This window comes from Drosophila navojoa, chromosome X (assembly GCF_054131105.1).
Source record: "Drosophila navojoa isolate 15081-1374.11 chromosome X, UAZ_NAV_1.0, whole genome shotgun sequence".
Taxonomy (NCBI): Eukaryota; Metazoa; Arthropoda; class Insecta; order Diptera; family Drosophilidae; genus Drosophila; species Drosophila navojoa.
The window spans coordinates 5,529,419-5,557,391 of NC_142895.1; the positions used below are offsets into that span (position 1 = coordinate 5,529,419).

General features: G+C 41.0%; 2 protein-coding genes across 2 annotated transcripts in view; both read left to right on the plus strand.

Moving 5' to 3' along the window:
• Positions 1-2,657: 2,657 nt before the first annotated feature.
• On the plus strand, positions 2,658-27,938 carry fz3 (frizzled 3). Its single transcript, XM_089263306.1, has 2 exons — positions 2,658-3,276; positions 25,994-27,938. The coding sequence occupies exons 1-2, from the start codon at positions 3,037-3,039 to the stop codon at positions 27,665-27,667; spliced, it is 1,914 nt and encodes a 637-aa protein (XP_089119432.1). The 5' UTR covers positions 2,658-3,036; the 3' UTR covers positions 27,668-27,938.
• Positions 19,279-27,973, plus strand: part of LOC115565388 (RNA exonuclease prage) — an 86,406-nt gene continuing 77,711 nt past the window's right edge. The window contains exon 1 of the mRNA XM_089263299.1: positions 19,279-19,295. The gene's annotated coding sequence lies outside the window, so the exon portion shown is untranslated. The remainder of the gene's footprint in view (positions 19,296-27,973) is intronic.

The following is a 27,973-nucleotide window of genomic DNA, read 5'->3' on the forward strand; positions in this document are numbered from 1 at the left end:
GATAAAAATCTCGCTACGCTTCGCCCAACTGCGTTTGATGCGCCGTCGCTGGCGCAAAATTTGCTGCAATTCGTTTTGATTTGCGATTTGTTGCAGCGCCGCCGTCTGCGCCCCACCAAAGAGGGGCAACAATGAGCAACAGAGAAATATATATATATATATGTATATATATGTGTGTATATTAAGCAAGAAGGAAAAAAAAAGGCAGAGAATCTTATCTCGCTGCCGGAAATCAAAGCGCACATCAAAGATTGCCGACGCCGCTGCCAACGGAGGCCGCCCAACTGCCCAGCCGGCCCGCCTCCCTCCGCCCACCGTCCTCCGCGCCGCGGTGCCGCTCCCACGCGGCCAGCGAGATGGCAGACCACCGCCACCTTATTGCTGCAAGGGGCCACCTTTCAGTTTTGTTTGATGTCGTTGCTGCTGCTCCTTCGTCTTGTTGTTGTTGTTGTTGTTGCTCTTGTTGTTGCTGTGGTTGCAGCTTGTCGTGTATGCGATCAAATTTCTCATTCGCCCCACAAGCAAGGAGCCAATCATACACTAACTCACACACACACTCGCTCGCTCGCTCGCTCGCCTCTGTCCATGTGAAAGATCGGTGGAGCGGCGCTTTGATTGCCACGCCGCGCTGCATAGCTCACCTGCCACTGCTGCCGCCAACAGGTGGGTCAGCTGGCTGTCGATCACCCATCGTCGCTCATCGATCATCGATCAGCAATTGTAGACTCATCAAGAAATTGATGCTCAATCGGTAACGGTGCATTTGAGACTCGGAAATTATCTAATTGATTCGATTGAGATAATACAAAAATAAACACACCTCAAATCAAATAATAATTTACCATAGCTCTATGTTATTCGTACACATTTAAAAATAGTCATTTTTTTATTACACATTATTTTATTATGAATTTATTTATTCTTTTACTATAAGTAAAACTACAAAGACAGATAAGACTACAAAGACAATACAGAAAATAATATTCATTTTTAATTATTTTTATATATCGTAAAAAAATAAAAATAAAAAAAAATAAAAATTAGAGTTTATTTAAAATTAATATATATTATTCATATATATTTTTCACTACAGCTAATAGAATGAGTAAATAAAATTCAAATATATATTTTTTTTTAAATCCATTACCATTAATTAATTATTTTTTAACATAAAATAAAAATGAATAAATGGTAATATGTAATAATATTTCCTATATATACAATAATGACAGAAAAATATTAAATTTTTAAATTTAATTTTAACAAATACAAGGTATTTTAAAATGAAATACAAAAAGAATCCCATATAACTGATATGATTAAATAAAAATGAGTATAAACAAAACCATTATACCCTGATTTCCCATTAAAAATATGTTTAGGGTATAAAAATGAATAAAATACTCATTCATGACCTTAACGCTAAAGATTCCAGATTTTCGTGCCCCAAATTAGGATTTATGTATATATTCTAGATGTGCAATTCCATAGGGAATGTCAACAGTAATAATGCTCTCTTAATTTTATGTTTCTAGCTCTAAAACTGTAGAAAATAAAGTTTTCTTCCCGATTCGTCATGCCCCAGTAGACCGAGTATATATGCTCAGATCCAAGTCTTTAGCATGAATAGTACTCTGAATACATAAGGATCTGGGCATATAGTGGGAAGAGATCTTTTTTAGAAATTTTTTGGGCTTCTTGGGTCTCTTCGTTCTACAACTATAGAAAGCTCACTTTTTCGATGCCCTTTCGTAAAGAGTATATAAATAAAACTGTTATGCCTAAATATAAAAAAAATTATTTGATTTTTAGCATATATTATTACAAATGTCTTTTGCTAATAATAATATTTGTTGGTCATACAATTGATTTTAGAAAAATTTTTTATATTTTTTATTTATTTGTTATTAACTTAAATAATTTTAGTTATAAAGACTATTTATATTTTTAATTTTTTTAATTATTATTTTAATAAAAAAAAGAATTTATTTTTATTTTTATTTTGTTTTTTTATATTTTTATTTATTTTTTATTATTATTATTTTTTTTTTTTTGTATACTTTTATTTATTATAGAAATTAATAAAAAATTTTTTTTTTATTTTTATTTTTGTTTTTATATTTTTATTTATTTTTTAATTTTTTTTGTTTGTATATTTTTATTTATATTTTGAATTTATTGAATGAATTGTTTCGAATATATTCACATTATTAATCTACCAGAAGCAGTTATTGTTATACAAACTGTGTTGTACTGGCATGCATTGTTGTTGTTGTTGTTGTTTTTGCTCTAAATTACATACATTTTGGTCTATGACAATGCAAATACATATGTAATGCACCTGCTGAAACGGACCAAAAATTCAAATTGTCTAGCGCCCTAACTGTGGCTTCCTCTCCCAAAAACAGCTCGCTTCCCTCTGTCTCTCTCACTCTAGCTTCCGCTCTCTATATCTGCCTAATCTATTCTTCACTCTCTCTCTCTCCCTCTCTCTCTCTCTCTGCCTCTCTCTCTTTCTGTGTACCTCGCTTTGTTTTGTATGCGCGCTCAGTTTAGTTTCAGCTGTTACTCCAGTTCACCTCTCTCTCTCTCTCTCTCGCTCTCGTGCTCTCGCTCTCACGGCGACCGGCTGAACCCGACGAGCCGCAGTTCGTTTCGCCGCTTCGTTCAGTCCATGTTGAAACATCGAGCAGTGTGGACGCGTTGCAGTCGCACCTCAAAGTAGATAAATTACGTACGCTTCACGCAGTGCCTCCTGAACCAATCGGAAATATATTTATTATAGTAAATCGTGTCTTGATTCCTCGATTTACCCATCCACTCAATACTTTTTTTTCACGTGACTCGCTGATAAGAGCAGCGCCCGCGCGAGTGAATGATTCGCCTATTGTGAACAATGAGGCCCAATTGATTGGCCAGCCTCTAAGCCAGATCCCGATTCTGATCCTGAACTAGCCATAGAGATCGAGTGTACGGCCCGTTAGTGAGCAGACCAGTGACCACAGCTCGGCAGAGGCATTCGATTCGGTGCGCGTAATGCTGGCAGCCAAACTTCTGTTGGCCCTGCTCGCCTCCTGCCTGCTGCAGTGCAGTGCAGCGGTAGCGGCCGCGGGCAGCGCTGCCAACGGCCTCGGCGGCGGCAACGGCGGCAGCAGCAGCCCCAATGGATTACAGTGCAAACGCATCGCCGTGTCCGCCTGCCAGGGGCTCGGCTACAATATGACCGCGTTGCCCAATCTCGCGGGTCACACCAATCAGCTGGAGGCTGAGCTGCAGGTAAGCATCCCCACCCACCCCCTCCATGGCCCAGCCCAGCCTGGCCTAGCTTTGTGCTTGAGCCGGTGCCGGTGCCGGTGCCGATGCCGATGCCTGTACCCCGATAAGCGGCTTGCCTTTCGGTATGGTGTGTGGCCATAAAAACAATTCTTGACGCTTACGTGCGAAAAAAAAAAAAAACAAAAACAAAAACAACGAAAACGAAAAACAAAAAAAGTGTTCAAAAGTCACAAAGCATTGCGAAAGTCATCGGACTGCGACGCCGGAGACGTGGACGGATCTGTAACTGTAGATATGGACATGACCAGAGCTTCAGCTTCTACTTCAGCTTGAGCTCCAGCTCGAGCTCCAGCTCCAGCTGTAGTCAAAGTCGGCGCTGTGTCAGTTGCTGTGACGTTGACGGCGACTGGCGGCAGTGGATCAAAGCGCCTCCACTTTTGAGCTGCTTCCTCTTCTTCTTCACAAACATATATAAAAAATGTCTATATATATATATAGAGTTTTTTTTTTTTTTTGGCTTTTCGCTTTGGCTTTGTCGTTTCGCGATATACACAAGATAACGACGAAAGCCAGAGAAAAACAAATAGTCAACTATAAATTGAAATAAAGACCGAGGGCAAAGTCTCCCAGGAGATTCCGAAATGTCAATTAGAAGAAACCCATCAAAATCGATTCACAGCTATAGTATGTAGCACAGGAAATTGCTAATCTATGAAGGAGATATCATGTATGAAATATGAGAATGAAGAGATATACATATATAGCTATATATGTAGAATAATATTTATTAGTATATATTGAAATATGCAGAATAAGAGATATATCTATTATGTATATATCACTGTATGTTATGATATCTGTATGTATATATGTAGAATAATAGACCTTAAGGAATTCCAGTTCAGATGGCTATGATATCTAGGGTAGCTGATCTATGCTTTATGGGGGCATTGCGACATTTAGAGTTTTTCTCTTTGATAAGTGTGGATAAGGGCAGACAGATAGAGAAAGACATAGAGATAGAGGATAGAGAATAGAGAGAGAGAGAGAGAGAGAGATAGAGATAGAGATAAAGCTAAGCAGACTCTATAATCAATTGAATTGCTATCAAAATCGTCTAATGACTTATCTATGCTAATGGACAGGAATCTAGTCTAGAGGATATGACATATTCAATATATATACATATACTACATATACCCATATATCATTCATGTACAAAGCATATAGTTATACATATTTTCATACTATATATGGTATATAGATCGTGGATCATTGATGAATTACCCAAAGGTTGTTTTAGTTTATAAGGCAAAGACATCTTGGCTGACTAAACTATGTCTACTCCATATGGTTTGTGCTTAAGAGAGAGTTGACTGTACTCTAAAATCAATTCTTTCTCTTCAATTCAAATCTTCATACCATCCATAAATCCAGAGACCCAAAGGATTCATAGTTTAAGCCCAACGTTCTGCAGGACAATCTGAAGCTCAAGCCTGATTTGCCTGAGATTTGTTTACTCCATATCAAATATGAGATAAGACTGTAAATCTCTGTTAGAGATAGCGAAGTATGTGTGAGATATATAAGGCATTTTAAGACTCAGTGTGATTCGATTGCTGAAACTAGTTTTGCCTAAGTTTCCATCTATTCGACTTGTCTTAACTGATATGAAGTCCATGCTATGGAAACTACCAGCTCAACCCCTAGCACCATTCCAGCTATAAAAATCTCTAAAAACTATTCAAATTTCAAGCCGAATCTACAATTTGAATAGCTATACTTGCTATAAGAAGGAATGATCCTCACTTTCGGTAACTTCCTTGAAAGGACTCTAGGATGTTTTTGAGTTCTCTGCTTCACTATCTATATGGAGTTTCGTCGGGGGTCTAATGTAAGGGAACTCTATTACTTTAAGCATATCTAGGCGAGTCAGCAAACACATACACACACACACACACACACTCGCAGAGTCAAGTTATCAGTCAAAAGACTCTGGAGCAGCGACAGCCGCAAACATTTAATTGCTTTTCAATGTAAAACGCTGCCTGCTATCAGTGACTGCGGCGTCGACGTCGACGTCGACGTCAGCGTCGGCTTCGCCTTTGCATGTTCCAGATAAAATGATAAAAGAAAGAACAAGTAAGAAGACTCTAGTCGAGACTGCTCGACTAGGAGATACCCTGAACCCTCAAAGCTGATATTCTTATCATTCTGCACTTCTTTTATGCACGCACACATACATACACATGCATCCACCCTCACGCGCCTGCGCTCTGCTAACTGCGCAGTAAGCAGCGGCTGCGCTTGGGCTGCGCTGCAGTGTGGGCAATAGTATGAGAATTTATTTGATAAATAACTTTTTATGTAGACATGCAATCTTAATGAAATTTTCAGAGCGTGATCATATGATCAAAATATGTGTACATTCTAAAGCACAAGTCTCTAGTACTTGAAATACGTTTTTTGCAAATTGGGGGCGAAGGGGGCGTGGTATCCAAAATCTGTTGATTACAAAATGTTTGTATTCATCATATATATATACACAGTAAATCTGAAGTCTCTATGTCTAATATTATTTCAATGAGGCTGAAAAAACAAAATCAATTTTTCGATTATTCTCGATAAAAAAGTTATCGGATGAGTTATCGAAAAAATAAAGCACACTCGTACTGCGTATGGTATACACGAGTATGCACAAAAAAATTTCAGCTCTCTAGCTCTTATATCTTCTGAGATCTCGGCGTTCATACGGACGGACGGACGGACGGACAGACGGACAGACGGACAGGGCTATATCGACTCAGCTCATCGTGCTGATCAAGAATATATATACTTTGTGGGGTCTGCGATGATTCCTTCTGCCTGTTACATACTTTTACACAAAAACATTATACCCTGATTTCCCATTTTTAATGGGTTCAGGGTATAAAAATACAAAATGAAAAGAAGCAGCAGCAGCAGCAGCAGCAGCTCAGCAGCAAACAATATATGAAGAGGCAACTACAAAGAGCAAACAACAACAACAACAACAGCAGCAAGAGAAGAAGAAGAAGACGAAAAATGAAATGACGAAATGAGCAAGAAATTGTTAACTGGAACTAAAGTTGAGCATTTTGTTGTTGTTGTTGTTGTTGTTCGTTTTGGCCGTAAGTGCATTTGAGGTCAGCTTCAGTCTTGGCCATAATTTACCATGGAAATAGTCGAACCGAGTGCGTGCCTAAAGCTGTGGCAGACGCTGAAGAAGATGAGGCAGCAGCCGGAGACGGAGATAGAGACGAAGACGGAGAGACGGTGCCGGAGACGGTGCCGGATAATGCTGATGGTAATGGGGCAAACGTTTAGTGGAAATCTAGAGACGAGCTGACGCGATCCACAAAAGCCGAGCCGTGTTTCGAAAAGGGAGAGAGAGAGAGAGAGAGACACACACACACACACACATACATACACAGAGACAAAGAGAAATAGTGAAAATGAAAGAAAGAAGTGAGAAATGTGCGACGCGTAGACAAACGGCATTGCAGGGGTCGGAAGACGTCGGACGTCGGACGGTAGTCGGGGTCATGGTCGGGGCCTTTCTTTTGGCCAAAGTCCATTAACACCTTTTTGCCTGTTGCGGCATTCATCGGGCTCTTTTGAGTATATCTGGCATTTCATGCCCCTACCTCTACGCCTACCCCTACCCCAGCCGCTGCCCCTGCCATCGGCCGTACACCCGCCCCTGCCATGCGCTTGCGCCGCATTTCTGTTTTGGTCATTTGGTCATTGGGATGCTGTGCGGCGTTAAGTGCAGCGGCTCTCGGGCAATAGAGACGGCAGCTGATTGCAGCTGCTGCGGCTGCGACGCCGGCAGAGTATCAAAAGCCATAAAATGCGGCACCAGGCCACGCCACGACACGCAGTTAGTCAGGCTATGGCATACCCTGTAACTAAATGGGCTAAAGGAAAGGTGTAGAGATCATTAAATGGGAGTTTAATAAGATATATGAATATATGTATGTATGTATGTATGTATGTATGTATGTATGTATATCTATAAGTATGTTTAGTTCCTATGTAAAAGCAGTTCTGCTCGACTGGCTGCGTATCTGGCCGTCGTGCATTGCCCATGGATTTTGCGTCTGGTTTTTGGAGGCGTTCGGTTCGCGTTGCCGCCTACTTTGCCTTTCTTATCGCAGCCTGCGCCTGGCGCTGTTGTAAACGTTCGTTCTTATGCCCTAAATGGATGTCTGTCTGCCTCTCCTGCTGTCTGTCTGACTTCCATTATCTGGTGCGCCCGCTCGCTCTCTCTGTCCCTCTCTCTCTCTCTCTCCCTCCCTCTCTCTGTCTGTTTGGATCGACGAAATGTTCAATTTTGCAGCCTCAGCTGCGTGTGCATGACTGTGCCTCTCTCTCTCTCTCACTCTCTCTGTATATCTGTCTCACTCTGTGTCTGTGTCTGTGTCTTTGTTTAGATGAAACTCAAACAAAAGTCGAACATGTTTCAAGTGGGCAATAAAAACGAAAGCAGCAAACGAAATAAAATGAAATTAAATCGGAAGCATATAAAAAGCAGATCAAAGACTTTTCAACTGCAAGCGGATAGAAATAGGAACAACAACAACAACAACAACAGCAGCAGCTACAACATAGACCTCAAGTTATCAAAAGAAAAGTCCAACTGCAACAACAACAACAACAACAGCAGCCATCAAAAAGCTTTGTGTGGCCAGATGCAAATGCATTCGATGAAAACTAAAACTATCAAAGGCAAAGGCGAAAATCAAAGAAATGTAAAAATTTCCATCCCGAAGACAAAAGTTTTTATTATATTTTAGTTGAAGCTGCTAAAACGTTTTATGAGATCTTTAAGGAGATCAAAGATATGTCAGCTATATATATGTATATATGATATATGATTTAATATATATCACATATACATGATATATGATTTGATGTTTATTCGGTAAGGTAATGTAATAGTGCCCTTTATAGACCTGAGTCCAAATTTTGTAGTATTCCTGGCATACCACAATAAATCATATCAGACTCCTTGCTTGGAACATGGGAAAATTGAAGACGAACTGTAAAATTTCTTAGCAAAATTGCTTTTAATAATATACTGAGCTTTAAGACTAGCTGAACTTATCGATATCGAAAATCGATAATCCTATAGGACGCTTAAAGCCGAAACTCATGGTAGTTCTTGAACAGAACCCTCCCTGTTTTCTCTGTTTTCTCCCAGTTCTCCAAAAGAGCTCACAGCATATTCATATCAACATCAATTAAGATGTATAAAGTTGTAAGTAATAGAATACACAATACAATATAATATCATATTACAATGCATATCTATCATATAATACCATATGAGCATGTATATACATAATATCTTATATACATATAGCAATTATAATGGACTATATTTGAGTCTCATGTTTTCTCCCATGTCGATTGGAAAATACTCTCCATAACTCTCAACCAATTTGCCATGGAGCACTTCAACAAGTGTCCAAGTTCTTCAATTTCGATAGATGTTTATCTATGGAGAGGTGCGCTGCTCAGCTAAGGGTGCTTCGAAGGGGACGGGGGGGGGCAAAATGGGTAATCAGTGGAGAGCAGGGCGGGAGGAAGGGGGCAATGGGTAATAGTGTTGCAGCACACGTTGAATTAATTTGCTTGTAATTGTCCGTTGACGAGCACTTTGTCGGCACTCGGTCGTAACGCCCACAGAGCAAATAAAGAGCGAGAGAGAGAGAGAGCGGGGGGACAGGGAGAGCATGAAATCTAGCTAGATATAGATAGAGACAGCAGCATGGGGAATAAAGAGATATGGAGGCGAGGGCAAGTGCAAGCGACGCATTGTGAGGGGCCGGGTGGGTGTGTGGCATGTGGAGAGATCTGCCCGCTATGCTATTCGACTTGACTTGTTTATGCCCCACTGCTGCCGCACCCCACCTGGTCACCATTCCGCCAGTTGTTGTTGGCCGTGCTGTATGTCAGCTAGATTTTTTATTTGTCCATTATCATTTCACGTGTTCCCGGGCAGACACACAGAGAGAGTGTGTGAGAGAGGGAGACGGAGAGGGTGATAAGAGGAGACGGGAGACGGTCTTACTCGCTGTCATGTTTGTCATATCGCCTTCGATAAAGAAACAAAAAAAATAAACTAAAGAGAAAAAACAACAAGAAAACGAAGAAGAAGCAGAACGACAAGCTGCGGCCCGTCGCCCGTCGGATTTGTGCCTTAAATATGACAGATGAGTGCGCCGCAGAGAGAGAGAGAGAGGGAGAGGGGGGGGAGGGGCAGCACTACCCCACTGCCTCTACCAGCGTTTATGTAAAGTAATTGTAAATATTTGAACAGCGTTTTGGGCGCTGTGTTTGGACAACGCATTAGCCGCTGACACAGCCAAGATCTGAGACTCGAATTGCCGATGTGACCAAAAGGCAGCACCCAGTCCCCAGTTCCCAGTCCCCAGTCTCGTTCCCTGTCTCTGTTCCCACTCGCTGCTCTTCTCATACGATTATTAATTGCAATAGTCTCCCCATAGCATAAACACACACACACACACACACACACACACACATCACATCACATCACATAAAGCCGCAAAGTTTCCTCCATAAAGTCAACGATGGCGACAATAAAATTGTTTGATTTTCAAAATCAGAGCCCATTAGGCATGGGCTAGGATTGGGGCAGGGCTCCACTGTCACTGTGCGGCTCTGAGGCATCTGATAAAGAGCACAAGCCCCAATGGGAACACCTCAAGCTGAAGAAATTTTAGATGGCTGCAACCGTCCCGCACCAGTCTTGCCCCTCCCCTCCCCTGAGAGGCAGCCATAAATGTTTATGGCAATTATGCCGCTTATCAAAGAGCGCTTTCAATACAAATATCTGATATATACACAGACACACAAACACATATGTATATATAGCCACAATATCAATATCTATATCTATATGCCCACAATTGCCTCACAATTTGATTAAAGAACTAGGCGCAAAAAAAAGAAAAAGAATATTTCACACAGTTTTGTTTTTGTTTTTTTTTTTTTAATAACGATAATTGAAATGCAGATTATGAAATCATAGCCTGGTCAAAGTTTTAACGTTGATGTCATCCAATTCCCAAGACCTAAATCAACAATCGAGCTCTGAGTAAACAAGTGCAAAAGGAAATACGAAAATTCGAAACTCTGCATTTGCATGAGAAGTTTGAATGTGCAGAATGGAAGTAGATATGATGGGAGACCACAGAGAGTAGAGAAGAAGATCATGTTGGGAGCTCACAAGCCTTTCTATATTATATTTTTGCAATAGCCAAAACTCTATAGATGAACCAATAGAAGTTCAAAGTGGGCGAACCTATCGATATTATCGAGAATCGGATATTGAAAGTACGTAATACTTATACGTCATTATTGAGTCTTATGTTTTCTTCCATGTCAATGGGAGAATACTTTGCATAACGTTAAAGAATAGAGCTCGTATGCATTTCGTTTCTATTTCTTCTTTTTGCCATTTTTCCCTTTTAGACTTTTACTTGATATATGTACTACTTAGACAAATATATTTTTAAAGGCATGCAGAAAATAAATTGAAAAGAAACGAAAAGAAATATTTTTACTTAATTTTTGTATTTCAATATATATATATTTTTTTTTTTTGGCAAATTATTTTTAGTTATTTTATCTTATTTTATTTTTAAAGGCATACAGAAGAATATTTTAATTAACATTTTTTTTATTATATTTTTTAATTTTATTTTTTTTTTAATTTTATGGATTTTATTTTATTTATTTTTTTTATTCTTTTTAGTTATTGCCTTTTTATTTTTGTATAATTTTTTGTATTTTTAAGGGCATACAGAAAAATTTTATTAAATTTTATTTTCATTTTATTTAATTTATTTATTATTATTTTTTTTTTTTTTTTTGTTAAATTCTTTTTATTTTTATTTTTTGTTTTTTTCTTTTGTCTTTTATTTTGTCGGTCGTTTGATAAATACTTAATGTGTTTGCATTGCTATCAGCTATCAGTTTTAGGCACAACAGCAACAAAAAGAGTGTTGTTTTTTTTCCTGCTGCATTGTTGTTGTTCTCTTAGCAAAGAAAAACTCATCCAGAGTTAATCCGTGGCGGCGTTTTGATAAGAGTCGCTCGCTTATCAGGCAGACGCTGAAATGTGAAGCGCCAAGTTGTTGTTGTTGTTGTTAGCTAAAGCTACCAGGTTACGTTTTCAGATATAAAGGCATATAATATGTATATATACATATACATATACATGCATATGTAGGTATATTTGTATTGTAATTATGTGGGCAAATGTTCGTAGAAACAAAAAACTGAAGCAAAAGAAGAAGCAAAGCAGCCGTAACAAAGACTCAAAGAATGTCAGGGCGGCATTTGAGGGGACTTAGCAATGATAATGTCAAATGTTTGAGTGCTGCCGACCAGCAACAATAATAATAATAATAATAATGACAACAACAACAACAACAACAATGCGCACCCCGAACATAATGCATCAGTTACACATGGACAAATGACTTTGAAGTTTGGCGCTGCCACTGAAAGTGGATGCCTGTCTCTGTGTGTGTGTGTGTGTGTGATAGTTAACTATGGATCGTTTGTCATTCGATGGCCGGCATAACTCTGGCAACGACTTGATATAATGATGAAGCACTGCACAATGTTGACGAAAACATTTTTGACAAAAGGTTGCCTCCACACATTCACATTGGCTGTGCCACAGACGCTAGCAACTGTTGCCCGCTCGCCGTCCTGGCAACAACAATTAGTTGCCTCGGCTCGAACGAACGACGATGACGACCCAAGGCACAAAAGCACGCAAAAAATGCAGCAACGTTTTTCAAATGCCGCACCAGGGAAAAAGCCAGGCAGGAATGTCAGAGTAACGATGCGATGCCACTGAGCGAGCAGAGCAAAAACACAAAAGGAACAAAAAACCCGATGGGAATCTTGATTGACTGATAGATGCCCTCTGCAGACAGTGTAGATATTGTATTAGCATTAGTTGTATTCATTATCATAACAGGCAGCGACAGTATCATTATCATTGTCATTGTCATTGTCATTGTCATTGTCATTGTCATTGTCATTGTCATTGTCATTGTCATTGTCATTGTCATTGTCATTGTCATTGTCATTGTCATTGTCATTGTCATTGTCATTGTCATTGTCATTGTCATTGTCATTGTCATTGTCATTGTCATTGTCATTGTCATTGTCATTGTCATTGTCATTGTCATTGTCATTGTCATTGTCATTGTCATTGTCATTGTCATTGTCATTGTCATTGTCATTGTCATTGTCATTGTCATTGTCATTGTCATTGTCATTGTCATTGTCATTGTCATTGTCATTGTCATTGTCATTGTCATTGTCATTGTCATTGTCATTGTCATTGTCATTGTCATTGTCATTGTCATTGTCATTGTCATTGTCATTAGTATAGCCACCAATGAAGATAGTCTAGTATCTTTTCAAGGATATCTTGTTTCTTCTTCATGGCATAGAATCGAACTATAACGCTGTCTGACTCTGCCTGTCCAGGGTATTCAGAATGCAGACAGCGACGACAACAAAAATCGCGTTGGCATGAAACATAAAAAATACAAAAAACGGAGAAAAAAACCAAGAAGCAGATGAAGAGGAGGGAAATAAAAAACAAAATATAGCAGGCAGAGTCGCAGCAGCCGCCGCAGCAGGTTTGTGTCTTAAGTCTTTTGTTTTGCAGCAGGATGCTGAATGCCGCCGTGGCTGAAGATGACGTTGAACTGTGCCAGTGTTGCCGATGACGTTGTTGTTGTTGTTGTTATTGTTGCTGACTGCTGCTGCTGTTGCTGCTGCTGCTGCTGCTGTTGTTGTTGTTGTTGTTGTTGCAGCGCGTAATTACATGGCAATTAAGTTAATTGAACTGCGCGCCTGAGCTCGCGTGAATTGCTTTGGCTAAAGATAATTTCCCAACCGTCGCCCGGCCGCCCGCCGAACGATCGCATCGGGCATATGGCAAGTGCGCGTGGCGCAGCTGCAAAGCTTTGTTTTACTCTTTTGCTTTCTTTCTTTTGCATCGTTTTAATTCTGTTGTTGTTGTTGTTGTTGTTGTTGTTGTTTTGTCAAAAATTCATGTAAGCTGGATGTATTATCCATGCGTCGAGGCAACTGACAAAAGTGTCAGCCCCAAAACCGAGACAGGCTAGACGCAAGTGCAGCCGACTTGGACTCCATGCTCAAATTGAATACATTAAGCCAAGCGATCGTCCAGTTGCATGTGTGTGTGTGTGTGTGTGTGTGTGTGTGTGTGTGTGGCTGGGTCAGGGCTGACCGGCTGCCTGCCCGCCTGTCTATATATAGTATATATATATGTATATACAATGGCTCGAGACGTTCAATTGTAACTGTAGCGTGCGCAAAACTGATCGCAATTGCTTTCATGTACTGCCAGAGCAGCCGCAGCCAAAGCAGTTGCAGTTGCAGTTGCAGTTGCAGTCGCTGCCATTGTGGCTCTCCTTTGAGCTGTCTGTCTGTCTGTCTGTCTGTCTGTCTCACTGTCGGCCTGCCTGGCAGATTTCTGCCAAAGATTAGCCGCCGCTGTCGCTGACTGTTTGTCTAACTGCTGCCAATGGCAGGCGAACTGTAGCCAAAGCCCGTTGCTGCCTGGCATCGAACAGCCAGCTGAAGTCGGTGCTACAGTTGCCACACTCACGCTGCAACAGATTAGAAACGCTTACTGCATATAGTCTATATATCTATATATATATATATATATATATATATATATATATATATATATATATATATATATATCTGATTTTCTCCAGAGACATGACTGAGATTTTAATCTGCATAAAGTCTTTGCTATATGAATTTTACAGAGAAATGTTATTTAGATCCCAGAGAGCTAATTAAATTTGTCATTTAGAGTATACTCTTATAATTTTTAGACCTGCTACAGAATTCTAATAGTTTTGTATATATTAATCTGCTGAGATCTTGATGCTTTAAATTTTACTGCATTATTTTAATATTTATATAGATCATCTATGACCGCATTGTTATAATTGTATAGAGAATTTTATGATCTATATATATTATATATTACTGATATAATTTTATAGAGAATTATTAGAGTATTTTATGATTTCTCAAGATCTTGTTACTCTTATTGTTATAATTTTATGGAGAAGTTTTATAATACTTTACGCTTCCTTAAAAACTTATTGCTATAGCTTTATACACAATTTTTGTTTCGATTTTAAATAAGATATCTTACATCTTGATCTAAGAAGAACTAAAATCTACTATATACGCATAAGCTAGACCATAGGCTAGGAGATCTTTCTGGTTTGTTTACCTACAAAATTGTCTCGATAATCTATAATTCTCTCATTCCCTCTCTCCTACTGTACTAATATACATATATTACTATATATTATATATCAACAGGATAAATTATTATTGCTTGAGTTCCAAATTCATTTTTTTTTTATTTTTGAATTCTGAGAATATACGAGATATCTTTGTGGTTCAAAACCTCTTCAAGATATGTTAGAGTACATATTTTTCTATATACTATATTAAATATTATATAATATTATAAATATATTATAAATATTATAAAATCTATAATATAAATCTATAAAATGTTATATGGATCAGAATACAATATTTAATCTAATTTAATATAACATCGAAGTGTATAGATATATTTGCAGTCTCAGCCCAAGTCGATTTATCCTTAGATCCATAGATGACTAAACTTTTTTCCCCTAAACATTTCACCAAGTGCTTCTAGTGGTATGACCCGCGCTGTGTCTGTGATGCGGCTGCCTGCTTCTAGCACTGTAGCTGCCATTAAGCCTAGCTCTTTTTCCTGCATTCCTGCCTGCCTTTGGCTGCCTTGGCTGGCTGGCCAACTTGACTTGGCTGGCAGGCAAAAGCCAAGAACGTCGGCGAACATTTCATTTCATTTCATTTCAATTCGCTTCGCTTCGCCTCGCTTCGATTCATTCCATTTGGCTGGCCATTGCATTGGCCGCTTTGAATGACAATCGTCGGCAGTCAAAACGTCAATTAGTTGTGAGAAGACATTCATATGTCGGCAGTGCTCGCTTGACAGTTGCATGCCGCCGCATGGGGCATGGAGCACGGGACTGGGAGCTTGTGGCTCCCAATCAGCTATGCGACTGCGCTTATCAGCTGCTTAATTACAGCGACAAAAAAAAAAAAACGTCGGCCTGATTGTTTGAGATCTATCAGTTCGCCCAGCTATGATGTCATCGACGGATTTTGCATTTGGCTTTTAGCTTTTCCCTGCTCGGCGTCGTCGGCTTCGATTTATCATCGCATCGTTGTCACGCGGCGGCGTCTTAATTATGCAAATTAACGCCTGACGGCCAGCAAAGCTCCAAATTTGCCTCTCACGGTAACCTGTTGAGCCAGCAATGAGCAAAAAAAAAAGAAGATATATAATATGTATATAGATGTATATATATATCTAGCTCGCTGGCACAGCTGGCCCCAAAAAAAAGAAAAAAGAAAGAAACACTCGCGCATATTATTCATATTTGTGTTCGCATTTCTAGCTGGGGGAACCGAGCGAAGCGAGCTGCGCTAATTGCAAGCGCTTTCAAAGGCAAATTAAATCAATTGGTGCACTTCAAAGCGGCCGCTGTCGATACCCCAGAGCCACAGCGATAATCCAACTAATATTCCCCGGCCGCCCCCGACTGTTGGCCTGCCTGGCTTTTGGCTCGTATCAAATGGCTGGCAAGCGAGCAACGAAATCAAATAAAGCGCAAATCAAATAAATGCACTGACAACAACAACAACAACAGCAGCAACAGCGACAGCAACAACAACAACAACTGACAGCAAGATAAAACTCTGCCGTCCTGCTCATATGAAGATCGTGAACGACGCTTTTGTCGGCTGACCAAACTTGACTTTGACTGGGCCAAGCGCGGCTGCCAAGCAACAAAGATTTACTAGCTGTGCGAGCATTCACTGTACATCTGTCTGTCTATCTGCCTGTGTGTGTGTGTGTGCGTCTAGTTTGCGGTACTTTGCTCAAGCATTTTGCAACACTTGTCACTTGTGGCAGCTGAGCAATTTGTGGAGGCCAAAGTCGCCGCCTAGATGCAGCCTCAAGATAACGCAACAACAACAAAAACCGCTGCTAGAGATGCTCAATACATAGACAGCACACACACGCACACACACACACACACATAGCTCACACACATTGAACTCATTCATAGTTCTAGCTGCCGTTTGAGCACGCTGAAAGCTCAAGTAGCTGACTGAAGTTGTTAGAGCTCACGCATCAGCCTGATGATAATGATGATGATGAGCTCGGCTAATGATGATTGGCATAATAATGATTATGGAAATCAGTCACGCAGCCAAATGCTGGGAACACACACATACACATACACATACACGTACATATATATAGAGCACAAGTTTGCCATAAATATGTATAACAAAGTAAAGCAGGCAATATCTGAGAAAATTATAGCAGCTGAATGAGATGAACTGAATTATGTAGCTTAGATTAATTATAGCAGCGATATATGTAGAGAAACTAGTATAGATTAGTGAAAGAAGTTAGCATAGATTAGTCATGGAGATTATGTATATATAGACTAGTAAGTATAGATAAGTCAAGGAGAGACAAGATCTAGTCAACAAAACAGACAACAGATTTGAGGTATTTTTCCATTTATATAGATTGGTTAAAGTCGTTATATATGCATATCAAAAGAAGTATATATAGAAATAGGTAGACTTAAGATCTAATTAACAAACAAATCAGTCAACAGTCTTTAGCTACTCTTTCATTTGCATATATAGATTAGTTAAAGTACATATATGTATAAGTATGTATATGGAAAAAAGTTAATCAAGATCACAGTAAATGGAAGTTCGTATATATAGTAAAAGTAAGATCTAGTAAGGAAGTCAATCAACAGGCTTAAGCTGGTATTTCATTGAAAATATATAGATTTATTAATGATAATATTATTTGCAGATAGAAGTTGTATTGTATTAAAGCAAGAAGTTATATTATATCCTAGAAATTATATTATATATATTATAAATCTGCTTGACCGAAGAGAGCGTGAAAGAGTAAGCGAGAGAGAGAGTGAAAGAGCGACAGAGAGAGAGAGAGCGAGGGAGAGAGAGAGAGATCTGCAAATTCTTCAATGGAAAAATTAAAAAAAAAATTAGGGTTGTTGAAAATATATCAAAGTATCAATATATCGATATATTTTTCACCATAAAATGTATGTGTATAAATCTGAATTTTTTCCAAAATATCGATATATTTTTGCGATATTTTGTGATTTAAGTGAACCCATTGCGAGTGTACAAAAATTAAATATGGCTAACATCTATTATTCTGACTTTAATAATGGAACAGCTAAACTTATTATGGGGAAAAAGGATAAAGAAAAAATCGAATAATAATAATATATCGATATATTTAAAGTTGCATATCAAATATCATATTGATACTTTTTTCAAAACTTAAAACATCATCGGTACGATATTTTCAAAATATTCAACAGCCCTAATAGACACCTAAAATATGGTCAATACATCAATCAACAGCCTTAAGCTATTCTTTTATTTACAACATATAGATTTCCTAAAAAGCAGTTGTATATATAGAAATAAGTTATATTATGTTATAGGAAAAAGTTATATCATATCATAGAAATGATGTGTATATAGCAGTATATATAGACCTGAGATCTAGTCAACAGCTTTTAGCAACTGTCATATTTATAAGGAGTTAATGTAAATACTATAAGATATATATTACTTATAGAAACTAGAATTATATATAGGCTCGAGATCCAGTGTAGAACAGAGTCAAACGCTCTACGCAATTTTTTCAGCTATATAGATTAGTTAAGGAATTGATATCTATATATGTATATACATATATATTGTATATAAGTAAGCATACATTAGTCATGGAAACTATATATGTAGATACCAATATAAGACTATACATATAGACACGAGATGGATCTCCACTGGAGTGAAGACCATAGTCAATAGCTTTTAGCTACTGTTTCATGGAGCATCTTAGATGGCAATGGAAGCGCTTGGGCTGAAGCAAACTAATCTCATAACAAATTGCAGTTGCAGGTGCAGAAGGGTCAGGGGTAAGGCACAGGGGCAGGGGCAGGTGGCGAGCCAACTGGTTAGCCAAAAGGCAGAACAGTTCCAGTTTCATGCTATCGAGCTCGCTTGGCTTGGCCTGGCCTGGCCTGGCCTGGCGCTTAAGCCTATAATTTGTTGGCTCGGCCTGGGAGCAGCCTGGGCAACCGGAGTGCAGGTAGCCAGGGCCACGTAGCATCGACGACGACGATGGCGATGACGATGACGATGAGGATGCAGCGTAGAAAATTATAAATTAATCCATTACTTAAGAGCAGATTATGCAGATGTCTGGGCGCATTAAATGTCGCCGGCGAGCCGAGGATCATGGCTAAAGGCATAAAGCGTTAATGAATGGAGGATGCCGCCAAGCCTAGCTCGAGCCCCAAGCATACACACACATACATATATATATAGAGGTGCTGCTATATCTCTAGCTCTAGTCCCCCTTTCGAAATATTCAAAGCCAAAGTGCCGCAGCAGCAGCAACTACAACAACAACAAAGCACAATCGATGGGGCAACATGAATGCTTCGGCTTTTTGGCTTCGCTTTGCTTTCATTTCATTTGATTTCGTTGCGGCGAAATCATTAATCAAAATCGAGAAATCATTAACTTTGCGTTTATGTTCAGGTGTCAACTGTTTGTTGTTGCTGTTGTTGTTGTTGTTGCTGTTCCTTAGCTTGTAATTGAATTGTGAACATGGCCAGGCAACAAGCCAGCGAGTCGAGACGGTCGCGAGAGTCGAAAACATTATCAAACCGAAACAAGGTTAAATGTTATTTAGCTTGGCCCGAGACGTCGTAATCGTCAAAGGAACAACAACAACAACAAATGTTAAAAAAAAAATGTGTGAAACAGGCTGAACTGAAGGAATTGCCGCCAGTCAAACAGAGAGAAAATGATTTATGGTTCGCATATCGAACACGAAATACTCTTTCCTAATGTAGCTTGATGTTAATTAAGAAATTTCCTGGTCAAGAAAAATCTCATTTTCTGATCCAATTCCACTAAGCTATACCTTAACTCTGCTTACACTAGACCTTCACATTTCAGTCTAAATATCTAGTATACATTCATCCAATATAGACAACCCTTATGTATACACATATAGAATCAAAGCAAATCGATATATGTAAACGCTCCAACGGAAACTTCTCAAGCAACTCAACTGAGATAGAGCTGGGAGAAGCTGCATCAACTCATCTCATAATAGTCTCTCGCTTAATGATTTGCCTAACTTGCTTTATGCTAAGGTTAGCACACCCTATAGAAGCTTATATGCATGTAAAGAAAAAAAACCACATACGAAACGAAACTCGACTTGAAAGCCATAGAGACAAAGAGCTGCGCATATGCCTAGAGATAAATTACAGAAAAAAAACTTAATTTTAGCTGAAGCAAATTAAGCATAACTTTTTCATTTTACACAGACGCACACACACACACAGACACAGCTCGATGACACAAAAGTTAATTTCATGATCGATTTTTTTGAAAATCGCGCAAAGCTTGAAAGCAATTTTTTGTATTCTTAGCATTTAAATGGCGACAAAAATGTCAGTTTCAAATACGAACAAAACTTGCTAAAGATATATGATATGTAATAAATGTAATATATGATATATAATATATAATATATAATATATAATATATAATATATAATATATAATATATAATATATAATATATAATATATAATATATAATATATAATATATAATATATAATATATAATATATAATATATAATATATAATACATAATATATAATATTAAAAATATTTTATCTAAATACTTAAGTGCATTTATCGAGACCCGATCATATTTTCATATTAATTTACATTTAAATAAAGCTACAAACCTAAAATTCGTAACATATACATATAGAGTAGAAAATAAAATATTTGAATTTTCACGATCCGCCTACAAGAGGCGTGGCTAACCAGAGAGCATAGTAATTCAAGTGCTAGAGAATTGATGTTTTAGATATATACTTGAGCTGGCAGTCCAAAAGTAATAAGATATACATATATTTTCTACATATTTCAACTATATGATATCATCCTCTATATATAAAATATCAATATATATATTCATATTTATATACGAAATGGGGGCGTGGTATATCGGAAAATTCGCATTTAGTATATATAGTTATATGTGCTATATATGCTATCTATATGCAGTTTCTACAGTTTTAATCCTATATGCTATCATCCTCTATAGATATTGATATTGAAATAATATATATATTCATATACCAATTGAAGGCGTGGTAAAGCAGAAAATGCCTCTGACTGCTTTGGGCCTTGAATGAGTATTCTGCAGTGGCTAAAGCCCGAATGCAATAAGCTTAGTAGGTTTCTGCGTTTTCTTAATCTTTGTCCAAATATTATCAGCTCAATTTAACTTTAATTATTAAAAAACAATAATAATTTCTTTTTTCACGTTCCACGCAAAAGTCAGTCAAAACGAATTTGTTGCATTTTGTCGGGTGTGCAAGGCGTTGCGCGTCGGCGCGGCGCAGCGAATCGCGGCCTCTTTTTTAGTGTTTTCTGTAACTTGTTGTTGTTGTTTTTTCTGCGGCAATTGCGTGGCCAAAAAATGCTCAGAGCGTTGCAGATTGCATTCGATGCGCAGACGCAAAACCTCGTCCAGCTCGGCAATGGGCACTGGGGCAGGCCGGCAGAGGGCGAGACGGACAGACGGAGACGGAGACGGAGACTGTGGCCAAGTCGGGTTTGCCCTTTTGCATTTGGCAGCAAGAAAAAAACAAAAAAAAAGAGAGGGGGAAAAAGAACAGCACAAAGCGGCATTAATAACACATTTCAGACACTTGGCCGGCCGTTTGTTTGTGGCCCAAAAGCGTGAAACAGCTTTCGTAGTCTATCTATCTCTCTCTCTCTCTCTCACTCACTCACTCACTCGCACAGCCTGCGTCTATGACTGTGGATGCTGCGGTTGGCCTGTCTATTAGGTTGATTGCCTTTCAGTTTTTGGCCTGGCCTATGACGATGGCAATGATGATAATGATGATGATAATAATGATAATGCTGATGCTGATGATGATGGGGCCCTGACACTTGTTGCCATTGTTGAAGCCTGACTGCAGCATCATTAAATTATTATTGCCTCTGGGTCAGCACAATAGACACAGAGATAGAGAGAAGTAAAGAGAGAGAGAGAGAGAGAGAGAGAGAGACATGTAGAAAGGGCAAGTGAGATGGATGCTAGCTCGATCTGACAATAATAGTTCACAGGCGGCTGCCACAAAAGAGCTCGGTATGAAATATCGAAACGAGAAACTAAATCAATCAAAGACATTTGAACGACTAACAAATACCTCGCAAATTGATCGAAAAATGTAAAAGTGCCAAGAGAAGTTGCTCAAGTGGAAGTAAAGTTAGTGCTATATCTATATTTGTATAGTATATATACATATATATTTCATATAGCATATCTACATGAATATATGTATCTTTTTTGAAGGGTATATGGCGTGCCTAATGCACTGTTCCACATGACCAGCGGCTATACAGTGATTCACTGTGTGGCTATTGAGTGCCCTAATGTACCTTAATTATAGCCAGAACAACAAGCATGTTGGCCAAGAGAACAAAGCGAAGCAAAGCCCAGCTAAGCCTGTGGCAGCTGAATGAATGCGAAACCGAGAGGCGAGAGCTCCAACCTCGATGAATGTTGGTCGCCAAACCGGGCCGAGCCGAGCCAAGGCAGCGAAGGCGTAGCCGGAGTTGAAGCCCGGTCGGGACTTGGTCTTGGGACCGCATGTCAACCCATCAAATGCATGTCAAAGTGCCGCACTGGGAGTCACAAAGCCTGCGCTGCTTTTTCTTTTTTTGTGTGTGTTCTTTCTTAGCTTAACTTGTTTTTTTTTTTTTTGGGCTCTTTCCTGAGAAAACGTCTCACTAATTTGATGCAGTCTGCTTGCTCACATTTTTATTTCTTTTGGCTGTGGCTAAGATGCGCGTTAAGCGCAGGCCCAAATCCGCAACCCTTTTGGGTCATCTTCTAGACGAAAATTCCGCAAACTCATAAATGTTTTATGCCTCGCCCGGAACGTTCGGGGTTCGTCATCGTCATCATTTGACGGACATGTCTGGACCCCGTTCGCCTTTATTATTATGTATCATAATTTCTTCTCCCTCTCTATCTCGCTCTCTCTCTTCCTCTCTCTTTCTGTATTGGCTTTTTTTTTGCGTCTGCTTGCGGATCATTTCGATTGAAGTTGTGTCTGGGCTTTGCAATTAATAGTCGCAACTCGGAAACGCTTTGGTCTGTTTCTTTTTGCCATTTGCAGTCAGTCAGTCGATGCATTGCGTGTAATTAGCCCGTAATTGCGCTCAACACTTGCGAACGGGCATGGGAAGCCATATCGATATTGACTCACCTGCTGCAACCGCTCCGCTTTCCGTCCTCCCCCCTCCTCCCTCCTCCACTTAGCCCGTCACATGTGCGAAGTTTGTCGCTAATTTTCACACAAACCACATTTGTCATCGGCTAATGGGAAATTCAACAATGTTATCAGAGAGTTGCATTCGCCTGCACCGACCAGCAAATGGTCTACGGGCGGAGAACGCAAGACTTTTTAGAGTCGGAGCTCAAATTACATTTGTTCCTGTTAAAGTAATGTTATTCGGCATGAAATGTTAATTTACTGTTAATAGTAAAAGGCAGGTTGTTTTTTTCTTTTCTTTCAAGATACGATTACATTACATACTTTTCCTTAGACGTCTGGTGTACTGAGAGGTACTAGACATATGGTTGTCAGTCAGTCCGTGTGTCCATCGATCCATGCAAGTTTCCCTTTATCTATATTCAGTTTTATGCTCGGGGGTGAATCCGTCCGGCTGTCTGTCCAACTATCCGTCCATCCGTCCGCCCTTGATTTCTATTGTCTTTTCTTCAGTTCTTTCCTCCGTCTTTCTTTTCGCCCATCCAACCGTCGTTCCTATTGTCATTTCTAACTTCAGTCCCTCTTTCCCTCAGTTTTTTCTTCCTTCAGTCCCTCCTTTCTTCAGTTCTCTCTTCCTACAGTCTTTCCCTCCTTCCTAAAGTCCTTCCTTGGGGACGTCCTTCTCTCCGTCCTTTCTTTCCATCATTCCTTCCGCCTTTCCTTTCGTCCATCCTACCGTACTTATTTCCATCCGATTTCTGCTTCCCTCCCCCGCCTTCTTTCCGTTCTTCTTTCCATTTATCCATACGGAATGCGTTCCTTTAGTTCTTCTTTCTTCAGTTCCTCCTTTCTTTTGTTCTTTCTTCCTTGAGTTCGTCCTTCCTTCCATCTTTCAGTCCTTCCTTAGCTCAGTTCTTCCATGGGTCCATCCTTCTCTTCGTCCATCCTAGCGTACTTCTTTCCATCCTTCCATCCGTTTTCTGCTTCCTTTCCCCGCCTTCTTTCCAAGTATCCATAAGGAAGGCGTTCCTTCAGTCCCTCCTTTCTTCAGTTCTTTCTTCCTTGAGTTCTTCCTTCCTACAGTCTTTCCTTCCTTCCTTCTTTTAGTCCATCTCAGTTCTTCCATGGTTCCATCCTTCTCTCCTTCCTTTCATTCCGTCATTCCTTCCGTCTTTCCTTTTCGTCCATCCTACCGTCCTTCTTTCCGTTCTTCTATCTATCCTTCATTCCGTCTTTTGCGTCCTTCCCACGCCTTCATTCCGTTCTACTTTCTTCCTTGAGTGCTTACCTCCCTTCATCCTTCCTTCAGTCCGTGATCATTGTAACATGTGACTGGGTGTATAAACCATTTATAGATATTCCTCATCCGAATTGAAAGACGCTCCGATAGGGATGTCAATTGCAGCCTTGTTTACCTATTAAATTCACTTGATAATTGCTCAAAGATGAAAGAGTTTCGTTCGTTTGCTGTTGAGGAGGGGCGCGTTACAAAATGTCTCACAGATTGCGATTGTTAGATAAACAAAACTATTTAATTGACTGTAAACAAATGCAATTAGATATTTTTATTGTTGTCGTTCACTTTTTGTTGTTGTTGTTGTTGTTTTAGTTGCTGTTGTAGTTGCGCCTAGACGCGATTATGTCGGCAAAAGAACAAAGAGATAAACGCGCAAACCTCGTCTACGTTTGACTACAATTTTATTGCATTTTTATTAGATAAAATTATAGACATCAATGAAGAGCAACAGCAACAGCAACAGCAACAACAACAATAACAATTAACAAATGCCAACGGCGCCGAACGCCCCTGCCCAGGTGTGAGGTGTGAATGGGAACGCCGACAATTTTATTGTTTAAATTTTTTCATTATTTTTTTTCTATTGTTTAGAATTGAGCGTATTTTTTTTTGTTTCCTTTTAGTATTTGTTGTTTAACTTTGCGCACATATTTGCCGAGTTCTAGTTTTTGCCCACTTCGCTCTAATTATTTGTCGGCAAACTTTCATGTTTGACTGTGGCCGGGGAGTACCTGACTTAGCCTTAATTGATAGAGCTCTAGATCTAGGCAGATTGTGCTGAGTGATCTGAAAGCAGCACCTAGTCTTAATTGATATATGTAGCTCTAGATCTACATAGATTGCGCTGCCTGAGCCGTAAGCCATTGGAAAGTTGATGGTGGAGATTGTGAGTGGGGAAAATCTTAAGGCAGTTGGCATTGAGCGAGGGAATTGAGGGAAGTGGGAAACGGTTGGTAATGGAAATGTAACCCGAGTTGATCATCTTTATATTTATTTGTATATAGGACTAATGTATAAAAGAGTCAGTTTAGACTGACATATGAGTAGACGTATTAGAGCTAAACTTAGTGCTAGATCTTTACCTAAGTAGATCCTAATGAACCTAATGACTTTTTTTCTGACTTAGATCAACTTTGAGCTAAATCTTTAGATTACTCAATCTTTCCCATGAGAGATAAGCAATCAGGTTCTTGGTCAATCTACTCATAATGCAACATATTGCCTATCTATCTATCACTCTACTGATTTGGGTTAAGACTCTTATCTCTCCACAAAATATGAGTTTGGGCTTTGGAATAGATCTTAATTTCATTTTCACAGCTCAAAGTCGAGGAACCCTGCTCTACCTACTCTACCTAGGGACACTTAGTGCTCTATTAACTGATAGCTATTCTATTTATATTAAGCGTTTAGGGTTTGAACTGTATACAGACTGTCGCTACATTCGCTCTGCCGTTCTCCTGGCCTGATCCTTCCTTCCATCTACCCATCCTCTTACCTCTCGTTCTTCCACCCGGCTCTCTATGCTACCTTCCCAGCCAACCCATCCCCACCGTTCTACCATCCATCCCTCCATTATTCCCGCTCAGCATTCTTCGGTTTGGTCCACCTTTGAGTCCAAGTTGAATAGAAGAAGGGCACGCTTGACTCTTTAGTGAAGGCTGAAGACCTTTTTAGTTCTTCGAGTCGTAGACTGTTCAATCTAGGCGTCGCTCCTCTACAAAATTCAATTAGTCTCTGTAATCATGAATATTATCGTAAGCACTTAACTCATTTCCCATCTCACTCACTTCTCCCTCCCTCTCTCTCTTTTTCTCTTGCAGATAGCCAAACTGTTGCCGCTGATCGAGTCTGGGTGTTCGCGTCGAGCACGTTTTCTGCTCTGTTCGGCGCTGTTTCCGCTCTGCAGCCCGGATGTGCCACGCCCCGTGACTGCCTGCAAGTCGCTCTGCGAGACGGTCAAGGGCGAATGTGCTGCGAATGCGGCGCCGGAGCTGATGCAGCTGTGGCCGCAGTTTCTCAGCTGCGACGCGCTGCCGCAGCCAGAGAATCACGAGCTCTGTATGCAAATACCGCAGGAGGCGGCGGCCAGTGAGGGATCCGCTGTGGGCGTGCCAGCGCCCAGCGCCGATGGACAACAGACGTCGGCCGCCGAGCCGCCGCCGCCGCCGCCGCAGCAGCAGCAATTGTATTGGTCCTGGATGGCCTGGAAGATGTCCGCGCAGCTGGGCAAATCGCCGCCCAGCAACGGAGCGCCGGGCTCAGCCGGCTCAGTTGGCGTTGGCGTCGGCGTCGGCGTCGGTGCCGGCGTTGGCGTCGGCTTTTGTCCGCAAAACTTCAGCGTGAACCCGCTGAACGGCGAGGAGTGCCTGCCGCAGTGCCAGCGCGACGCGTTCCACTCGACGCAGCAGAAGAAGCTGACCGAAAGCCTCGTCCTGGGCCTGTCCGCCGTGTGCTTCGTGCTGACGCTGTTCGCTTTGGTCACGTTCTGGGCGGAGCCGACGCGCTTCGGGTACCCGGAGCGTCCGGTGCTGTTCCTCTGCCTGTGCTACAATCTGTTCAGCGTCTGCTATCTGGAGCGCATTGTGTTCCATCAGGCGCGCAGCCTGGCGCTGCTGCAGGAGCCGGGCGGGCGAGCGGGTCGGACGGCCTGCGCCCTCACGCCGCCCTGCCTGGCCTCGTACATCAGCACCTCGTACCTGAGCCTGTGCGCGGCCAGCTGGTGGCTGATCTTTGCGCTCTGCTTCTACCTGTCCTCGCACAAGAAGTGGTCCAGCGAGGCGCTGGAGAAGCGCTCCGGACTGTTCCATGTGCTCGCCTGGGTGCCGCCGCTGGCGCCGCCCATCGCTGCGCTGCTGCTGGAGCGCGTGCGGCCCAGCGAGCTGACCGGCATGTGCACGGCGCCCGGATTTGTGGAGCTGCCGGCGCTGGCGCTGCTGCTCCTCGGGCTCTACTTCACGCTGCGCGCCGCCCGGTCGCTGCGCTCGCTGCAGCAGCAGCTGCAGCCGACGCTGGCGCATCAGCGTTTCGCCCAGATACGCAAACGCTTTGTGATCTTCTCGCTGCTGTTCTTCGTGCCGACGGCGGCGGGCGTGGTGGCCGCCTTCTGTGAGCGGTACGTGGAGGCGGTGCCCAGCTGCGCGACGCCGGAGGATTGCGTGCAGCCGGCCCAGCTGAGCGCCTGGCCGGCGCTGGTGCGCATCTTCTTTCAGCTGGTGGGCGGCACGCTGACCGGCATGTGGGTGTGGTCGCGCAAGACCTGCGAGAGCTACCGCAGCCGTCTGGTCGCCGGCGGCTCGGCCAGCTCCTCGCTGATGGCGCAGCACAAGTCGTCGGCGGCGGCGCTGCCCAAGAAGCATCTCTACGCCAGCGGCAAGTCGATGCTGGCCGTGACGGCGCCCACCGCCTCCTCCTCCTCCTCCGTCCAGGCACCGCTCTACGCGGGCATCAGCTTCCACAACGTCCCCGTCTACAGTCCGCACCAGTCGCGCGTGTAGCAGCCAGCGCGAGACTCGGCCTGGCCGGATCTCAGCCTTGTACATACTGTAGCTCGGGCAGGCTGCTCGGCCCTGATCCACCAGTACGCCTGCCTCGATCTTCATGTAGACCCTAAGCCCTAAGCCTAAATCGAAAATGTGTTATAGCTTTAAATTCAATTTGATTCAAATTTGTAAATAGTTTTTTTTTTTTTTATTAATATTATTATTATTATTGTTAGCAATTAAGTTTATTGAACGAAAAAAAAAAATGAAAATATATAATATACAATTATTTAATATATAAAAATTTTTAACGTTTTGTTA

Coding starts and splice junctions, on each gene's coding strand:
- fz3 (XM_089263306.1), top strand. CDS start 3,037: ATGCTGGCAGCCAAACTTCTGTTGGCCCTGCTCGCCTCCTGCCTGCTG. Junction 3,277..25,993: donor AGCTGGAGGCTGAGCTGCAG/GTAAGCATCCCC, acceptor TTTCTCTTGCAG/ATAGCCAAACTGTTGCCGCT.